Below are 20,988 nucleotides of genomic sequence, written 5' to 3'. Positions count from 1 at the left end.
TACTGATGGTAACCAGTGTAAAACAAGGGTGAGCAGCACCCTCTTCTGGGTGAATACAGGAACAGTACAACCAATGACTCCCTCTAGCCAGCAGGAAAGAGATGGAAGTCAGAGGTAGTGTCCCAAATGTCCACCATATTCCATGGGTCCTGGTCAAAAGTAGTGCATAATATAGGGAATAGGGTGCCATTTGGGACACAAATAGAGATTTGGTATGAGACAAACAAAACCCAGGAATTCAATGACAAATTTATTGCATACTGCATGTCCTGTAACAGCCTTTATAGCGTATAGAGAACATAAATGATCAACACATCAGAATGTATATAGCTCTGACTTCACAATATACAAATCACAGAACAAAGTAGTACCCTGTTTGACATTTAAATAATACAAAGTGCACAATTAAAGTTCATTAAATTCAACTGCATAAACTGTTAAAACAGAACTGTTTTTCTCTCCCAGAAAAAGTAAAGGACCACTGCATTAAAAGCTTTACATTCAGAGACCTAAAGAAAGGTATATTATTGGATTACAAGGAGATATTTTGCTGAAAGTACTCCATCGGTCTAGGTGGTTCCAAAAGTGACCCATGCATTACATTGGAATGAAACAAAAATACAAACCATAAACCTTCATATGTACATAATAACTATTTTTTCTCTAAGCATATTTGGCACCATTTTTTAGCATAGAATACAAGTACAACATATAACACAGCTTTGCAATAATTTGGAGGTAATATAACATTCTGGCATAACACAAGAATACGTATTTATGGAAAGGAAAGATTATATATGAATTCCTTTTTGTTGAGGGCTGTAAACTGACTGAACAACTTCTCCAGTTTGATGCTAAAAAGCTACCTCTGCAGGAGGGATTCGCCCTATAATGAACATAGTCAGAATCAACTCCTGCAGAACCAAACCCTGTCTATAACCATCAAAAGACCAAACACCATATTCACTGACAGCACAAATATGATGTTCAGAGCGCAAATACTACCTATAATAACAACCAACGCACCCTTTCTCAGAAGAAAAAAAATCAGTGGTCCTCAACCTCTGGTCCGTGGACCTGCACCAGTCCCAGGGATGCTGCTGACTGTTCCATCAGATAGTTAGCTGACAATAATGTAGCCAGATCTCAAGTGCTGTTTTGATATAGGCCTAAGGAGTCCTTCGAGGAGGAAGGACCATAGCAACTTGACGGTTCTTGGTACAAGAGGGACCATCGTTTCCCGGTCCCAGTGGTACAGAAAAGGTTGAGAAGCACAGTTATATGACACATAATTACTGGGGGAACCTTTAAAGGGTCATTTTGGGGAATGTAAACACAACCACTTCATATTTTGGTTTTTAACCCTCAGTTAACCCAGGAGAATGGGGTGCCATGGTTGGTATTATGTAGCACAGCTTTTGATGTATTTGGGTTACATTTAAGGGTTTTTGCAGACCTGTCTTAAACCATCTCGACAAACAAAAAGTAGGTATTATTTATATCATTAATAATATATTCAACTATACTATATTTATTAATAACAATATGCGTATAGTAACATCAATATATTGAATTGTTCAACATGATGATATTATATTTATAAATTCTTATGAATATATATATATATAGGCATCTGCTTGTGTTGAACAGAAGCTGTGCGAGATATGACATAATAATAACTCTAGCATCTTTATTTATACTCCTCCAAACAAATGCAAATAAATGCATTCGCCATTGGTCTACGAGGTAAGCCAACCACGAACTGCGATACTGAATATGAATTGAACCCTCCCATGCACAGAGAGGTTTCAAAACAGGTCAAGACTGGTTTCAAAACAGGCAGGTGAAAACCCTGACACAAGTCCAGAGGGGGAAGACTATTGGGGACGCACACAGGCATACCAAGTAAAACAGCACCCCCTGATGGACAAGCATACAACATACAGATATATTTCAGATCTAAAGGATTTCCTCAGATTTAGCATTTTGGTTCAGCGTCATTTGTGGGGCTTCATGAATCATAATAACACCACCTAGGCTAAGAGGTTTCACTGTCACCCACAGGTTAATGGGATTTATCTAGAGTTACATCAAACATCAATTAACGATGATCAACCACTATGGTCCAATGGCAAAGTATACCCTCACATTCACTTGTTTTCACTTCGTGGCTACATCTCTCTTTATCCTTCCACTTTACACCTTCAACTGTCTGTGCTAAATTTCGCATCGATCGCAACACATTTGTTTTACATCACCAACATATCTGACATAGCAGCAAAACTACATACAAATGTACGACACTGTAATATGAACAGAAAACAAGGAACACACCATTCCTTCAGTTCATGGAACCTGTATTAACATCTGTGGTGGGTCACAGTACTATGTGTTGATATATGAGCTACTGTAATGAGCATATCCTGGAGGGGAAAGCTCTTCCAGCTTGATGTATTTACCAGTGATAGAAATACACTTGTCGTACGCCTCAGGCTTTGATTGGCAAGCTGCCTTATAACACCCTGATAACGCCACTGTATCTTCCACAGATGTACCGAACCACCAATCCCATAAGCCTCAACCCCTAAAGAGAAACAAGAAACGCAACACCAACAAGTATATGTAAAAGTATATGCCTGGATCCAAGACATGCAGGCAATGTCCACCATCACAGATGGTTTAACTCACTAACAAGTGTAATAACGAACAAGGAAGGACCCCTTCAGCAGCTCAATGAAAAGAGAGAGCACTTCAACACCAAGGCCAATAAAAGATAGCCGGCATGCAATTTGCGCAAAAAGGCAAACAAATGCCCATATTCTTATTCATAACATAACTCCACGTTTGTCTATGCAAATATACTCAACAATGGCATTGAGAAGCTCACGATATCCACAATCAAAATTACTCGGGTTGAGATCGGAAACAAGAGAAAAAGTGAATACCCTGCCACAATAAGCTCTACTTCTGCGATAAGCAGTGGGGCAGTTTTCTACACTGACAAGGAAAAGGTTCATATCCCTCTTTTTACCATTCTCTAATGGCTACAATTCACTCTCTCTGAGACCTAATGAAGTCTTATGAAAAACAAAGAGAAAAAGATGCCCTCCAAATCAATTCAATTGCCACATATCCCCATTTAAATACCACAGGTTCTGTCCTACTAAATATTGAGACTATATTCTGGAGTTATTTCCATGGATACAAATAATAAAGCTACACACCACACCAACTGGGGTTCAAGCACCATGAGGAACCAGTATTGTGGCATTAAGAGATGGTAGAGCTACAACAGTGCAAGGGCCTCCTGAGCTGGGCAAACTGGAGCCACATGCAGCACACGGTAGCAAGGGGACTGAAATAGGCCCGAACGGAACCAAAATGGAGCCGAAATGGCGCTCAAAAGCAGCCAAAATTAAGCCTGAATGGCCACAGTGCTACTCAGTTGTCTTGCACTTCCACTTCAAAGGGTGCATCCTAGAGGCCTGTGAGATCCACGATGGCCTTAATGAAAATGGTGTCGTCGCGGATGTAGGAGTTCTTGGCGTCGAGCTTGGAGAGCGGGCAGAAGAGCGGGCAGCCGCTGGCAATGTTCATCTCACTTACAGGCCTCTGGAAGGAGGAAGAAGTGATGTCGGGCCGGAAGGCATCGATGATGTGCTCCCTGTTACTCTGGTCCAGCAGCATCAGAGTCACCTGGTGAGAGAGAGTTTGAGTTTGAAATAATCTTTATTGGGTCTGGGAGCCCACAACACTATATACACTCATACAAAACCATAGTTACACATCAATTAAAAACAACACCAAATTCTCCTCCACAGTAACTAAACATAACAGCCTCTGAATACCCCATATACTCAAACAGTTCAATATTGTTAACCAGTTTGTAATAGGCAAACTCAACTCTGTCTCGCTGCCAACATTCCCTCCAGCATTCCCACCACATCCACAGACCCCTGTCCCCGAATACTGTTCTTTCGGGTCTTCCATATTGCTAATTTGGCTGCCCCTAACACAAAATTAAGCAAAGTAACTACACTCCTTTGACTAAACCTGTACTTTAGCCCAAATATAAACAGTTGGGAAGAGAAAACCTCTCCCAGAGCTGAGAACCAATTAGTGATCAGGTCAATCATCCCGACCAACCTGGGACATTGTAAAAACAAAATGTGCCAGAGGTTCAGACTCAGCACAAAATGGACACCCTTCCTCAACTGTCGGATCCAGGTGTACCAGATGCATGTTGGTAGCTATGGCTCCATGTATTATCCTCCATTGGAGGTCAGCTGTCCTCTTTCAATAGGCAGTTTATATAAAGACCTCCAACAGCCTTTTGGGGAGGCACCTGGACCAAACACACCCGCCCACCTCATCGATTTTACCCCTTCCAGGGAAGAGGCTAAGGACACTTTTACACAGATTTTATACATGGCCTTCTTTACCACCGCCTTAAACTCCCCCCGCTCCGGGGTATCGAAAGAAAGCAGCATCCGCACGTCCTCCTCGAAATCCCCCGCCGCAGAACTTACAATCAGTACAGGGAACACATCATCCAGACCCTCCTTCCACCGATCAGAATTGGAAGTGTCAGTCACATACTGCAGATGAAGCACTGGCAAGGAGTCACAGACCTCAGCGACGACCTTCCTCAGTAGGCGAGATGATCGGATCCCTGCTCTTTCTCCCAGCTCCTCCAACGATCTGCTCCTGCTCCTCATCAGATGACCCAGCTTAGTACACCACACACCTAACAGGCATGAACGTAGGCTGGCTGAAACCAGAGCACTGGACTGGATGGCAGTGTTATAAAAAAGAGGCTCTTCAAAAAGCCACATCCCTGGTGGCGTCCCGGCCTTACAGGACTTGACAAAAACTCTCCAAGCCTGCATAACAGAATCATAAAATGGAGTCAGTCCAGACTAATCAACACCCTCTAACTTTAAGAGGAAAAGGTGCTTGTCTAAGCCCAAACAGCCCACTGTCCTCATCAGTGTAGGCTGTGTCAACCCAGCTATAACCGTCACTGTACAACAGTCTCTGGGCTGCTTGAAGCCGAAAAGCCATGATCCTGGAAGAAATGTCCACCAGACCTTGCCAACCCTCATGCAGTGGCAGGTACAGGGCTGCAGCTTTAATCCAATGTTGTCCAGACCAAAATTAATTGTTAAGGGTCTTCTGAAGCTCTTGTATCAGACCCCCCAGTGTGTGTAAAATCATTAGTCTGTGCCACAGTGTAGAGGCAGCAAGATTATTGGCTACCAGTACCCTTCCCCTATAAGACAGCTGGGGTAGCACCCACTTTCACCTTGACAGTCTGGCACACACTTTCTCCACTACACCCTCCCAGTTCTTTTTCTGAAATACATCGGAGCCTTTGAAAAAACCCTAGTCTTCATCCCATCTCTTCCCCACTGAAGCCCCCCATGTAACCGTGGAGTGGACCCTATCTGAAGCTGACCTGCCCACAGCGATTCACTCTTTTCCCAAATGACTCTAGCTGAGGAGGCCCTCTCATACACCTTTAAAGCGTTTGAGAGAACCTTAACATCCTCATCCCCTGTAATAAAAACTGTCACATCATCTGCATACGCAGATAGTGCTATCATGGAACCCTTCATTACTCCTGGCACAGAGAAACCAGTAAGCCTTGCTCTTAAAAAACAAAGCATTGGTTCAATTGCCAGACAATATAACTGTCCCGAAATTGGGCATCACTGCCTGATACCCCTTTGGACAGGGATGGGGCAGCTCAAACCACCCCCACCTTCATCATACATGAGGCCACAGCATACAGTAAACTCATCCAAGACAAAAACACATCCCCAAACCCAAAGGCTTTCATTGTTTTAAACAAGCACTGGTGGTCCACACGATCAAAGGCCTTCTCCTGATCCAAAGAAAGTAAACCCACATTTACATCAGACAGTTTACAAATGTCTAAAACATCTCTTATTAGAAACAAATTATCAACAATAGAGTGATCAGGTACACAGTAAGACTGGTCCTTGTGGACCAACAGCCCCAGATATTCTTTCAACCTGTTTAAGAGACATTTAGATACAATTTTATATTCCGCACACAGCAACGCAACAGGTCGCCAATTTTTTATAAGAGCCAAATCCCCCTTTTTTGGCAACAATGAAAGCACAGCACGTTGACAAGATACAGGAAGAGAACCCTCAGAAAAAGATTCACACACCACTTCATAAAAATCCTCCCCAATAGACCCCCAAAAGTGCTTATAGAACTCAGATGGTAACCATCGATGCCAGGGGCTCGGCCTGATGAGAGCTGCATAACTGCTGTGGACAGCTCTTGCAGAGTAATGTCAGAATCCAAAGCAACTCTCTGCTCAGGGCCCAATTGAGGAAGACCTTGTAACAACTGATCAGTACTCAGAGAATCACAATCCTCCGCCTTATAGAGGGCAGAGTAGAAATCCACGGCATGTTGGCGCATTTCACTGTCATCCGTGGTCACCTTCTGTCACGCCCTGGCCATAGAGAGGATTTTTATTCTCTATTTTGGTTAGATCGGGGTGTGACTAGGGTGGGCAATCTAGGTTGTTTAATTTCTATGTTGGCCTGGTATGGTTCCCAATCAGAGGCAGCTGTTTATCGTTGTCTCTGACATTGGGGATCATATTTAGGCAGCCATTTCCCCACTGTGTTTTGTGGGATCTTGTTTTGAGTTAGTGCATGTGGCACCTCTGATGTCACGGTTCGTTGTTTGTTTCTTTTTGTTTGGAAGTTTCGCGTAAATAAATATGTGGAACTTTAATCACGCTGCGCCTTGGTCCGTCTCTCCACACAACCGTGACACACAATCGTTGCATGAATGTACCTAACCATGAACATCAATGCCTTTCTTAAAATCAATACACAGAAGTATATTTTTTTTAACCGGCATATTTAGTTAAAAGAAATTCATGTTAGCAGGCAATATTAAACTAGGGAAATTGTGTCACTTCTCTTGTGTTCATTGCACGCAGAGTCAGGGTATATGCAACAGTTTGGGCCGCCTGGCTCGTTGCGAAATTATTTGCCTGAATTTTACTGCGTTTGCCAGCAGCTCTTCGCAATGCTTCAAGCTGTTTATGACTTCAAGCCTATCAACTGCCGAGATTAAGCTGGCAATACTAAAGTACCTATTAGAACATCCAATAGTCAAAGGTATATGAAATACAAATAGTATAGAGAGAAATAGTCCTATAATAACTACAACCAAAAACTTCTTACATGGGAATATTGAAGACTCATGTTAAAAGGAACCACCAGCTTTCATATGTTCTCATGTTCTGAGCAAGGAACTTAAACGTTAGCTTTTTTACATGGCACATATTGCACTTTTACTTTCTTCTCCAACACTTTGTTTTTGCATTATTTAAACCAAATTGAACATGTTTCATTATTTATTTGAGACTAAATAGATTTTATTGATGTATTATATTAAGTTAAAATAAAAGTGTGCATTGTTCATTCAGTATTGTTGTAATTGTCATTATTACAAATATATATATATAAAAATCGGCCGATTAATCGGTATCTGTCACGTTCTGACCTTAGTTCTTTTATTATTTCTTTGTTTTAGTATGGTCAGGGCGTGAGTTGGGTTGGTTATCTATGTTTGTTTTTCTATGTTGGGTTTTTCGTTTGGCCTGATATGGTTCTCAATCAGAGGCAGGTGTTAGTCGTTGTCTCTGATTGGGAACCATATTTAGGGAGCCTGTTTCTATTGTGTTTTGTGGGTGGTTGTCTTCCGTATCTGTGTGTTTCACACGGAACTGTTTCGGTTTTAGTTTGTTCACTTTATTGTTTTGTATTTCAGTGTTCAGGTTTGTTCCATTAAATATTCATCATGAACCCTTACCAGGCTGCGCATTGGTCCTCCTCTCTTTCTCCCAACGAAGATCATTACAGAACCACCCACCAAGAAAGGACCAAGCAGCGTGGTGACGAGAGGCAGCGATACCTGGAGAACTGGACCTGGGAGGAGATTCTGGACGGCAAGGGACCCTGGGCACAGGCTGGAGAGTATCGCCGCCCCAAGGCTGAGCTGGAGGCAGCGAAAGCGGAGAGGCGGCGGTATGAGGAGGCTGCACGTAAGCGCGGCTGGAAGCCAGAGAGGCAGCCCCAAAAATGTCTTGGGGGGGTGCACACAGGGAGTGTGGTTAAGTCAGGTAGCAGACCTGAGCCAGCTCCCCATGCTTACCGTGGAGAGAGAGGGACCGGGCAGGCACCATGTTATGCAGTGAGGCGCACGGTGTCCCCGGAGAGCAGGCATAGCCCGGTGCGGTACATAGCAGCGCCTCGTATCGGCCGGGCTAGAGTGGGCATCGAGCCAGGTGCCATGAAGCCGGCTCAACGCATCTGGTCTCTAGTGCGTCTCCTCGGGCCGGGGTACATGGCACCAGCCCTACGCATGGTGTCCCCGGTTCGCCAGCACAGCCCAGTGCGGGCTATTCCACCTCACCGCACTGGCCTGGCTACGGGGAGCATTCAGCCAGGTAGGGTTGGGCAGGCTCGGTGCTCGAGACCTGTAGTGCGCCTCCACGGTGCCTTCTCCACGCAACAGCCCTCCTGTGACAGCCCCACGCAACAGCTCTCCTGTGGCAGCCCCACGCACCAACCCTTCGGTGCCGGCACCACGTACCAGGCCTCCAGTTCCAGCACCCCGCACTCGCCCTGAGGTGCGTGTTCCCAGCCCAGTACCACCAGTTCCGGCACCACGCACCAGGCCTACAGTGCGCCTCCAGGGTCCAGTATGCCCTGTTCCTGCTCCCCGCACTCGCCTAGTGGTGCGTGTCCCCAGCCCGGTACCACCAGTTCCGGCACCACGCACCAGGTCTACAGTGTGCCTCGGCAGGCCTGAGTCTCCCTCCTGTCCAGCGCAGCCTGAGCCGTCCGTCTGTCCAGCGCCGCCTGAGCCGTCCGTCTGTCCAGCGCCGCTTGAGTCTCCCGTCTGTCCCGAGCCGCCAGAGCCGCACGTCTGCCCGGAGCCGCCCGCCAGTCCGGAGCCGCCAGAGCCGCCCGCCAGTCCGGAGCCGCCCGCCAGTCCGGAGCCGCCAGAGCCGCACGCCAGTCCGGAGCCGCCAGAGCCGCACGCCAGCCCGGAGCTGCCCTTCAGTCCGGAGCTGCCCTTCAGTCCGGAGCTGCCCTTCAGTCCGGAGCTGCCCTTCAGTACGGCGCTGCCCCTCAGTCCGGAGCTGCCCCTCAGTCCGGAGCTGCCCCTCAGTCCGGAGCTGCCCTTCAGTCCGGAGCTGCCCCTCAGTCCGGAGCTGCCCCTTAGTCCCGAGGCGCTCCTTAGTCCAGTGGGGCTCTTTATTAGGGTTCCCAGTCCAAGATCGGCGGCGAGGGTCGCTGCTCTAAAGACGCTACTGAAGCGGACTAAGACTATGGTGGAGTGGGGTCCACGTCCCGCGCCAGAGCCGCCTACGCGGACAGATGCCCACCCAGACCCTTCCCTATAGGTTCAGGTTTTGCGGCTGGAGTCCGCACCTTGGTGGGGGTACTGTCACGTTCTGACCTTAGTTCTTTTATTATTTCTTTGTTTTAGTATGGTCAGGGCGTGAGTTGGGTGGGTTATCTATGTTTGTTTTTCTATGTTGGGTTTTTCGTTTGGCCTGATATGGTTCTCAATCAGAGGCAGATGTTAGTCGTTGTCTCTGATTGGGAACCATAATTAGGGAGCCTGTTTTCCATTGTGTTTTGTGGGTGGTTGTCTTCCGTGTCTGTGTGTTTCACACGGAACTGTTTCGGTTTTAGTTCGTTCACTTTATTGTTTTGTATTTCAGTGTTCAGGTTTGTTCCATTAAATATTCATCATGAACACTTACCAGGCTGCGCATTGGTCCTCTCTTTCTCCCAACGAAGTTCGTTACAGTATCGGCTTTTTTTGGTCCTCCAATAATCGGTATCGGCGTTGAAAAATCATAATCGGTCGACCTCTAGCTCGGATACATGCAACCTGTCTAACCTTGCTGCACTGACACCACCTTATTTTTCTGCTGCATAGCATTCTCCTCTGGTACAAGTTGCAACTCCGTGCCCTCAACATGGACAACTTGTTCCTCAACAGGTGCTTGTGGCTGCTCAACCACTGTCGACCCACTTCTCCCTACATCAGTGGGCCCAGGCGTTACGAGGACCACATGCGCCCCTTCTCCCTTTTCTGGCAAGCATATCGCTTATGGGAATATCTCAATGGGAATAAACGGCGGTATATTCGAAATCGTTACCCTTGTTGACAGAGGAAAAAAAGCGGCGTAACTAGAATAAACATACCTTTAATTAAGACGTACGCCATGCTCAACCATACGATCAACAAGACGCTCTTCTTTAAGAAAAAACAACATCGCTTTATTCATCCGTGACGCATAAGCAACATTCTCATAGCATGCCTTCTCTCCTACGGCGACCAACAACTCCTCCACAGTGACAGTAGCTTCAGTAACACACCTAAAGCCGTGCCGAAGTGACAGCGACGGCGTCCCCAAATGGGTCGCCATCCCCGCCAAAGCCAGAGTAATTATCGACACGACAAACAATATACTTAATTCTACCACAACAACTAAATAAAAATAATGATAACCTTAATCATGCATAGGAAAAAAAGATACCACCAATAAAAGGAAACGTAAAAGAAAAAACAGGATTTCTAACTCTACACAACACTCATACAATTCCCAGCATGCAGAGAGAGAGAGTGAGTTCTCAATTGATACAAAATATATAGAGTACTGCACACACTACAATTACGTAGGTGTCACGCCCTGACCTTAGTTCCTTGTTTATGTCTCTATTTTGGTTTGGTCAGGGCGTGAGTTTGGGTGGGCATTCTATGTTTTGTTCTATGTTTTGTATTTCTATGTGTTTGGCCTGGTATGGTTCCCAATCAGAGGCAGCTGTCAATCGTTGTCTCTGATTGAGAACCATACTTAGGTAGCCTGTTTCCCACCTGTGTTTGTGGGTAGGGTTTTTCTGTTTAGTGTAGTGCACCTTGCAGAACTGTTCGGTTGTCGCTTTGTTGTTTTTTGTTCAAGTGTTAGTATTTATTAAAAGTTAATATGGACACTTGCCACGCTGCACCTTGGTCCTCTTCTCCTTCTCCCGACGACAATCGTTACAGTAGGTTGAAAAATTATCTAAACTGGACACCTTAATGAGGCAGTGAATGAACTGATAGAGAAAGCACGCAGGGCATTCTACGCCATTAAAAAACGAATTCAAATTGAAATACCTATAAGAATTTGGCTAAAACTAATTGAATGTGTCATTGAACCAATTGCACTTTATGGCAGCGAGGTGTGGGGTCCACTTGTAAAACAAGATTTCACCCAATGGGACAAACACCCAATTGAAACCCTGCATGCAGAGTTCTGTAAAACCCTCCTACGTGTCCAGAGGAAAACTACAAACAATGCATGCAGGCCAGAATTAGGCCAATATCCACTAATAATTAAAAAAATTATAAAATAGAGCAATTACGTTTTGGAAACATTTAAAATACAGTGACCCCCTCTCATATCATTACCAAGCCCTGCAATGCCAAGAGCTGGGCAAAGACAATAGTCCGCTCATCCAGCTGGTCCTGGGGCTGAATTCACAAACCTGTTCTACTAACACACTGAAGCCTCAGGACCAGAACATCCAATCAATCAGAATAAACAAAATTACAACACAATCAAAACAAAACTATATTACCTATTGGGAAACACAAGCACAAAGCAATATGCAGTTCTATCTGGTCTTAAATCACTGTGGCTAACTATTTGACAATTGTTACTGATCAAAACCTTAGAAAAACCTTGACAAAGTACAGGCTCAGTGAGCACAGCCTTGCCATTAAGAAGGGTAAACACAGGAAAACCTGGCTCCCTGTAGAGGAAAGGCTGTGCAACCACTGCACCACAGCAGAACCGGAGACAGAGCTGCATTTTCTGACAAAATGTAAAAAATATAAAACAAGAGTGTCATTTCCCCAGAGTTGAAACCCTTATTCAAGATTTCAAAGTCCTCTCTGATTGTCACGTTCCTGACCTGTTTTCCTTTGTTATGTATTTGTTTTAGTTGGTCAGGGCGTGAGTTGGGTGGGTTAGTCTATGTTTTCTATTTCTATGTGGGGTTTTGTGTTCGGCCTGGTATGATTCTCAATTAGAGACAGGTGTGTATCGTTTGTCTCTGATTGAGAGTCATACTAAGGCAGCCAGGGTTTCACTGGTGTTTTGTGGGTGTTTGTTCTTGTGTCAGCGTTTGGGCCACACAGGACTGTTGCAGGTTAGTCACGTTTGTTGTTTTGTTAATTTGTAGTGTTTTGTTGGTTTGCCATTAAATCATGAATACCTCCTACTCTGCATCTTGGTCCGATCCATGCTCCTCCTCGTCTGAGGAGGAGACCGACATTGACAACCTTTACACTGATGAGAATAGGCTACCCATCCTGTTGGGGGAGGACGTAGACAGCTGTGGGTTGGCAGCGCACTACGTACATTGCTGCCTGCCATAAGATGAGGGACAGTGTCTGACAGAACAACCAACCTGTCCTCTATGCTTATTGTATTGTTATTGCTCAATGTATGGTTATTTTGACCCTTGAATATTGGTGTTACTGTTGTCAATATTGGTTATTATTATTTTAATTATGTTAATACTGTAAATCTCCAAAGTAAGTTTTGGCAATATGTACATTGTTACGTCATGCCAATAAAGCAAAATAAATTGAAGTGAGAGAGATACAGAGAGAGATACAGAAAGTGTGAGGGATAGACCTCATGAGTGCAAACCAGATGACTTCACAAACCTGCCAGCTGCCATTCTGACTCTACCTCAACAACTCTGTCTGACATAAGATGAGAAAACACTTGACCGTGTCGCCCTCTTTTCACCTCTTTGTTGATTAATGATTATTTAAAGATAAAAAGAGTAATTACAAGACACCCCAATGTCTGATATGGGAAATGTAATAGTAAATCATAGAATTAGATATTTATAATCTCCATTACAGACATGTTTTGGAGTTTCCTGCCAGGACAACGAGAGAGAGAGAGAGAGAATCCCACAAAAGCATGTCTGATTTATACATCACACGTGTCATGCAAAATCAAAATTGTGTTGCACATTTTCACATCAATTTGAAGATATACAGTACCAGTCAAAAGTTTTGACACACCTACTCTTTCAAGGGTTTTTCCTTATTTTTGCTATTTTCTAAATTGTAGAATAATATTGAAGACATAAAAACTATGAAATAACACATATGGAATCATGCAGTAACCAAAAAAGTGTTATACAAATCAAAATATATTTTATATTTGTGTTTCTTCAAAGTAGCCACCCTTTCTTTGCCTTGACAGCTTTGCACACTCTTGGTATTCTCTCAACCAGCTTAATGAGGTAGTCACATGGAACGCATTTCAATTAACAGGTGTGCCTTATTAAAAGTCAATTTGTGGAATTTCTTTCCTTCTTAATGCGTTTGAGTCAATCAGTTTTTGCAACTGCAATTCTTCAAGTGCAGTTGCAAAAACCATCAAGCGCTATGATGAAACTGGCTCTCATGAGGACCGCCACAGGAAAGGAAGACAGAGTTACCTCTGCTGCAAAGGATAAGTTCATTAGAAATTGCAGCCCAAATAAATGCTTCACAGACACATCTCAACATCAACTGTTCAGAGGAGACTGCGTTAATCAGGCCTTCATGGTCAAATTGCTGCAAAGAAACCACTACTAAAGGACACCAATAAGAAGAGACTTGTTTGGGCCAAGAAACACAAGCAATGGACATTAGACCGGTGGAAATCTGTCCTTTGGTCCTTTACCTCTGCTAAAGAGGATAAGTTCATTAGCGTTACCAGCCTCAAAAATGTAAGCCCAAATAAATGCTTCACAGAGTTCAAGTAACAGACACATCTCAACATCAACTGTTCAGAGGCCACTGAGTGAGTCAGGCCTTCATGGTCGAATTGCTGCAAAGAAACCACTACTTAAGGACACCAATAAGAAGAAGAGACTTGCTTGGGCCAAGAAACACATGCAATGGACATTAGACCGGTGGAAATCTGTCCTTTGGTCTGATGAGTCCAAATTTGAGATTTTTGGTTCCAACCACCGTGTCTTTGTGAGAAACAGAGTAGGTGAATGGATGATCTCCGTATGTGTGGTTCCCACCGTGAAGCATGGAGGAGGAGGTGTGATAGTGTGGTTGTGCTTTGCTGGTGACACTGTCTGTGATTTATTTAGAATTCAAGGCACACTTAAACAGCATGGCTACCACAGCATTCTTCAGCGATACGCCATCCCATCTGGTTTGCGCTTAGTGGGCGTATCATTTGTTTTTCAACAGGGCAATGACCCAACAAGCCTCCAGGCTGTGTAAGAGCTATTTGACCAAGAAGGAAAGTGATGGAGTGCTGTATCAGATGACCTGGCCTCCACAATCACCCAACCTCAACCCAATTGAGATGGTTTGGGATGAGATGTCATCACTATTATTCTACAATGTAGAAAATAATAAAAAGAAAAGAAAAGCCCTTGAATGAGTGTGTGTGTCCAAACGTTTGACTGGTACTGTATAAATTACAGGATTCGTGTGGATTTCAATATACAGCATGTAAAATGTATGACCTTCTAACGCATATTCTATGCCTTTTCTAAATGTGTCCCCTGGTCCTTACCTTCTGGTTGAAGGGCCATTTGAGCAGAGCATCACTCAGTCCCCTCATCACCACAAAGAACAGAGACAGGTGGCTGCCACGCCCTGTCCCGTCCCCGTTCAGGTAGATCCGCAGACACATCTTATAGCCGTATTTACTGGTGTAGAACGCTGTTGGGGAAAAACAGACATATTTTATTGCCATATTTACTGGTGTAGAAGGCTGAAAAACTGTGATTTAAATATTATTATGGAAACAAAATCATATTGACACAGTCATATTGACTTGCACTACTATGATATAATATAGTCTCGATATGGTTGTTCTGGTTTCGGTCTTGACTCGGTCTCGAAGCCCCTTTGGTCTCAGTCTTAACACGGACTGCAATAGTTTAGGTTTACCTGGTGAGAACATGGCAGGGGCTCGGCCAGCGATGGCATCCTGTCTCTTCTTGGTAAAGTCAGAGATCCTCCAGATGAAGACGCCGTCGAATGTGGTGGCCGATATCTCCCTCAGCCTGCCTTCCATCTCTGCTACCGTAAGGTCCTTCAGCCCCACCGTCCTCTCCAGCTGCCGCACCTGAGACACACACACCAATATGTGTTAGCTTCTATGAATTCAATAACCTCAGAACCTCCAGCTTTATACCCCAGTAAGTCATGCCATTGAATTAAAATGTTGGGAAAGGGCTATATAAATTAAATGACTGAATTTAATTTCTGCTTCAGGGCCTTCCTACCTTGTTGCTCAGGGCCTCGATCTTATCCTGGTCTAGGCGGTGCTGTCTGTTACTGGCCTCCATGGTTGTGGCAAAGCGCTCCACCTCTCGGTTCAACACGCAAACCACATTCTCAAACATCCCCGCCTTCACCTCCAGGTCGGTGCACCTGCGTCCCAGCTCCGCCACCTTGGTCTTCTCACTGTGGAGCTGCAGCTCCAGGGCCGCCCCCACCGAGCTGGGCAGGGGGGTGAAGGAGGTGGACACAGTCAGAGTGGGGGCCAGGGCGGGAGGTGGAGCCAGGGGAAGAGCTAGGGCGGGAGGCCCGGAGAGGCCCGGGGAGGAAGAAGAGTTGGTGGCCCCCTGCACGGGAGGCCCGGTGGAGGTAGTGCTGAGCTGGGAGACGCGTGCTTCCAGCTCCCTGAGGGAATGGTGGAGCTCCAGGAGCTTGTTTCCAGCCAGCTCCAGGCCTTGCGGCTGCAGGCCCTCCATGCTCACCTTCATGGATGGAGAGGAAGAAAATAAGGTGGGTAAAGTAAACACAGAGGCAAGTCTGCTAATGATAATGATGATGATAATGCAAACAACCATCTTTTAGTTATTCAAACTTTTTCAGCAGGGACCCCATTTTTTCCACCAGAATTTCTGGGGACCCCATTTTTTTCGCATTAATTTCTCGCGACCCCACCCCAAATCTAATTACACAACCATAAAATTGGTACATTTCGATTTTTACATCAGCACATAACCTTCAATTCATTACGTTTTCATCTGTTAACAAAACAAAAGGAAACCAATAAATATATCTACTAAATACAATTGTATTTCATTATCTTTCTCAACAACTTTTTTATATAGTCCCATATAATATCTTGTACTTTTATAATAATTTTTGGGGCGACCCCATTGCAGTTCCCCTACGACCCCGACTTTGAATACCACTGCTTTAGTGTGTGTAATGGGCATTTCCGCTCCACTACATCCATACTCATCCTCACCTTCATGCCCATAATGTAGTGCAGCAGCAAGTTGAGGTGCTCGTAGGCGCAGGCCCTCTCGTGGTCATGGATCCTCTCCTTCTCCACCTGTACAGAGATAGGTGGTGAGGACAGCTGTTCTAACAGTAGCACTGCATTATTACCATGTATTATTTAAGAAATAACATGGTAAAATAGTAATTACACAGTAACAACCTCGTTTGTTTAATTAGGATTCATTAAAACCATAGCTCTGAAGAGATAAGAAAGCTACTTACTGACATATCACACCCAACAACATGGAATCTGCATGGAGTTCTGAATTTGCTGCAGAACTTAATGTGATCCACATACTAGGGAAAGAGCCAAAGACAAAACAATACACAATGATTTGACAAGTTCTACAGCTATTTCAAACATCAACCTTCTTAAAAGAGAGTGGATTATTTTCTCTCAATATTGAGCTTCCTTTTCCGTTATGCATTTTCCAAACGCATTCAGTCACGTTTGGCTATAATTGGCTATATTGTGTGTGTTGAAACTTTAAGAACTCACCTTCTCCCTGGGTATTTTCTTCTTGGCACAGCCTTCACAGATCATGGGGTACTTGGGGCAGATCTCGTCGTGGGCCTAAATAAAGGACGTGTTTTTGTATAGCTTCTTACAAATATTGACCCTAATGTTCCTTGCAAAATTGATACAATCGTAAGCCAGCCATTTGAGAGATTTCACAAATAAACCGATGGATGGAAGTTCTCTCTCAGAGCATGCATTATTTCTCACCTTGATGTTTTTGAAATGGAATGGTTCCTTGCAGTACTTGCAGTTGAGAGTTCTCTCAGGGCACTCTCGCTCGTTGTGGCGTTCCTGTTCGTTGAAGCGGATCTGCTCTTTACAGGAGGGGCAGGGGATGATCATGTACTCACACTTCCCCTCGTGGCTCAACTGTAAGAGACAGGATTCATTTGGCTTTAGTATACGTTCAGAACAGCCTAAACAAGGATCTTCGGTCAAACTGATCGTGAAGCAAGAACACAGCAAAGCAAATAGAGTATTGAGGTGCATTGCTTATAACCATCTGTGGCACCATTTCTTTTTTCAACAAAAACGTCCGTCTAAATGCATCATTGAATGATGAAAAGGTTTATAATCAGTCTAAAACCACACTCAACTAACCTCATATTCTTTAATATTGCCTTTCCAGGTACAGCCTTCGCTGATGCAGACAACAGAGAGGTTTTCGACCTCTCGTCGAGCTGCGTTGTCAGGAAAAGCCTGCAGAAGTGAGAGCAAACAAACATTTTGCTGAGGCTTTTAACTTTACAGTGAATCTGTACTGTTTCCGAATGCTTAATTTATGATTGAGAGGTGTGTGTGTGTGTGTGTGTGTGTGTGTGTGTGTGTGTGTGTGTGTGTGTGTGTGTGTGTGTGTGTGTGTGTGTGTGTGTGTGTGTGTGTGTGTGTGTGTGTGTGTGAGATAAGCGAACACGCTCGAAATAACATGGACGCATATTATTTGAAGGTACATTTTGATCTTACTTTTTCTTTGAGAGGATAAAGTGGCACTGTAATGAAAGACGCATATTGTAGAAACTTACACAGCCTTGTTTTAGAATCGACGTGGGCTCTTCAAAAATGTCCTCTTTGATACAAGCATTGCATTTCTGAGGTCCATCTCTGTAATGGGAATATTATGTCAACAAACAGTGCAAAATAACAGTACAGTCAGTATTGTCAAATGTGTAATATATTCATCAGGCATCATAACCTGGGGTGCATTTCAATAGTCTAAAGTTTCTTCCTTAGGTTTTACCAGACCAGTACTTACACATTACAGCTAAAGAAGAAAATACAGATGAGTGTATACAGTTGAGATACACTCTTTGAACTCCCACCTGACAGTCCTATTGAAGCAGTAGGAACAGAAGCGGTGTCCACACTGGGCTTGGAAGGGCCTCCGCAGCAGCTTCTGACAGCAGTTACACAGGTGTTTATCTTCCAGCTTGTTGGCCAGGATCTGCTTGGGGAAGCCGGGTTTGTTGCTCTCCATGGACGACGGAGGGGATGGTTCTTGCGTGGCCATGATTCCCTCAGTACGCCTAAGACCTGGCAACAACGTCAGAGTCCAAATTAACTTGAAAAGTTTACTATATATTTTTCTGATGTGTTGATGACATGGTAAAGCTAGATTATCAGTGAGCGCAGGTCTCCATCTGAATATCTTTTGGAAACCAAACTATAATACTATTTAATTAAGACTGAGAGAAAGGTACTGCAGACAGTAGGCCACTGCTTTTCCTGTATATGACACTAATACAATACTACGTCAGTCGGGTCAGAGATAGACAATTTGGCAGATCTGATGTATTTGCCAGTATGTATTTCTTGTTTAGGTTCTTGTTTAGGCATTATAGCCCATTGCCCATAATAAACAATTGGCATGGTATGGCATCTAGCCTGATAATTGTGCATTCAAAAAAGCTTGTCATTGTATTAGAAGAGAAAATAATTATACTGAACAAAAATATGAACGCAACATTCGATAGGTTCAACGATTTTACTGAATTACAGTTCATATAAGGAAATCAGTCAATTGAAATAAATGTATTTGGCCCTAATCTATGGATTTCACACGACTGGGCAGGGGCGCTTGAAAACCATGGTTATTTCTATTTGTTTAATTTTTTAATTTTTGTAAAGGTAATGGATTTGAAACTGAGGAGCCAGGCCCAGCCAAACATAATTAGTTTTTCCCCACAAAAGGGCTTTATTATAGACAGAAATACTCCTCAATTTCATGGCTGGTCTCATATAATCCGGCAGATGAAGAAACCAGGTTACACATGGCTACACATGGTCTGAGGTTGTGAGGACGGTTGGACGTACTGTTAAATTCTCTAAAACAACATTGGAGGCCACTTACGGTAGAGAAATTAACATAAATTATCTGGCAACAACTCTGGTGGACATTCCTACAGTCAGCATGCCAATTGCACATTTCCTCAAAACTTGTGACATCTGGGGCATTGTGTTGTGTGACAAAACTGCACATTTTAGAGTGGCCTTGTATTGTCCCCAGCACAAGGTGCACCTGTGTAATGATTGTGCTGTTTAATCAGCTTGATATGCCAATGTCAGGTGGATGGATTATCTTGGCAAAGGATAAATGCTCACTGAACAAGGATGTAAACAAATGTCTGCACAACATTTGAGAGAAATAATATTTTTGTGCTTAATTTAAGGAGAATTTCGGGAAATTTTTATTTCAGCTCATGAAACATGGGACCAACAGTTTACATGTTGCGTTTATATTTTTGTTCAGTACATCTTTTTCTATATTTTGAAACATTTATGGTTTAACAGACACGATCGACCACATGGACCTACGATCTGCTTGTACTAATACATGCACCATGCATAAATAAAAACAGTTATTGACACTATCAACGACAACTTCAATGCAGCTAACCAGGCATTGAGAGAAATAGCAAAAGGCCCGTCTCCCTTTGTTTACATTTCGAGTCAGCAGTTATAGCACGGTGTAGCTCGCGCTACAGTCGTGTCAGAACAGTTGATGGTCGGGTCATCACACAAAAATGCTCCGTGCATAGTCAGACATTGCGAATGATGCTTACAAATGGTAAATCCATTGGTGTTGCTCTCGTCTGCTTTCCCCTATCGTAGTTGCTAAGCTATCAGCATCTTTAGCTGGAGGTGGGGTACCCTGCATTCCAGCCGCCACGCCCCTTCAAAACCAGGTGCACAAACCAGTTTGCTGCGAAAATGGTTAGGCATTGAAAATGGACGGTATTGCAATTACATGAAACTTACCCGCGTTTTAAACTGTCATCGCTTGCAGAGACAGTAGAATACTCCTAGTCGCAGCCCCGCGCGCGTTAAATTTACAGATGTTGCATGATGTGACTCTGCAGAAGAATGATTCTGTTTTCTTTAATGTTAACGACATAATATATATGGTACCGAGAAACGATGGCTGTTATTGTTCAATTTCGCCATTACACTTTGCAGTGTGGGTGTTACGTCATGTGCAGCCTTAACATGGGTTGAGACAGGCCAAATGTAAAGGTTGTGCCTTCCTAACAATAATCCATTGCTAATGGTTTCATATGACATTTAAAATAATGAAAATATAGGCATTTGGACAAACTATATAGGTTAGTTGTGCATAATTTTGTTTTATAATTTTCATGTTTACCAAGCATACCTCCCAATAGGTGAGTTTATAATGATTGACAAGACATCAATTGAGGCTCTATAATAGTAGGCTAGTAGCTGCCACTATTATAACAACTTCCCTCCCTCATTCATTAGAATAAAATGCAGATATTTTGTTCAGATGTGAAAAGCATGACAAATGTATCAACAGTGTAGTCTTTATGTATTGTGAACACTCAAAGTGAATGCAAACCATTAATTCACTTGACACTGGCAAAACGCACTGAAAGAGCAGTCTGTTCTGTGGTATGAGGTTGAATGGGGCACTCAAATTCATGCTCTGCTTTACCTGAATGCAAATCTTACTCAAAGTAGGGGACCAGTGTTGGACCACACTGTCAGACAAGGTGAGGGAGTCATGTCTCTTTTACTATATACATCCACGATGCAGTAGAAGCCGTAGACTT

At 43.8% G+C, this 20,988-nt stretch overlaps 1 protein-coding gene across 2 annotated transcripts; it reads right to left on the bottom strand.

Moving 5' to 3' along the window:
* Positions 1-237: 237 nt before the first annotated feature.
* On the bottom strand, positions 238-20,425 carry LOC129818323 (TNF receptor-associated factor 2-like). Of its 2 annotated transcripts, none has more exons than XM_055874092.1 (12): positions 20,177-20,425; positions 18,241-18,451; positions 17,944-18,022; positions 17,522-17,620; positions 17,129-17,290; positions 16,901-16,975; positions 16,624-16,698; positions 16,367-16,453; positions 15,390-15,866; positions 15,052-15,229; positions 14,672-14,820; positions 238-3,696 (listed from the first exon to the last, which is right to left on the bottom strand). In XM_055874092.1, exons 2-12 carry the CDS (start codon positions 18,426-18,428, stop codon positions 3,478-3,480), a joined length of 1,788 nt encoding a protein of 595 aa, XP_055730067.1. In that variant the 5' UTR covers positions 18,429-18,451; positions 20,177-20,425; the 3' UTR covers positions 238-3,477. The 2 variants fall into 2 exon arrangements, with proteins under 2 accessions (XP_055730067.1, XP_055730068.1); XM_055874093.1 differs by lacking the exon at positions 20,177-20,425 and adding an exon at positions 19,981-20,120.
* Between the last annotated feature and the right edge of the window lie 563 nt (positions 20,426-20,988).

This window comes from Salvelinus fontinalis, chromosome 21 (assembly GCF_029448725.1).
Source record: "Salvelinus fontinalis isolate EN_2023a chromosome 21, ASM2944872v1, whole genome shotgun sequence".
Classification (NCBI taxonomy): domain Eukaryota; kingdom Metazoa; phylum Chordata; class Actinopteri; order Salmoniformes; family Salmonidae; genus Salvelinus; species Salvelinus fontinalis.
This window is presented reverse-complemented; position numbering and strand designations above follow the sequence as displayed.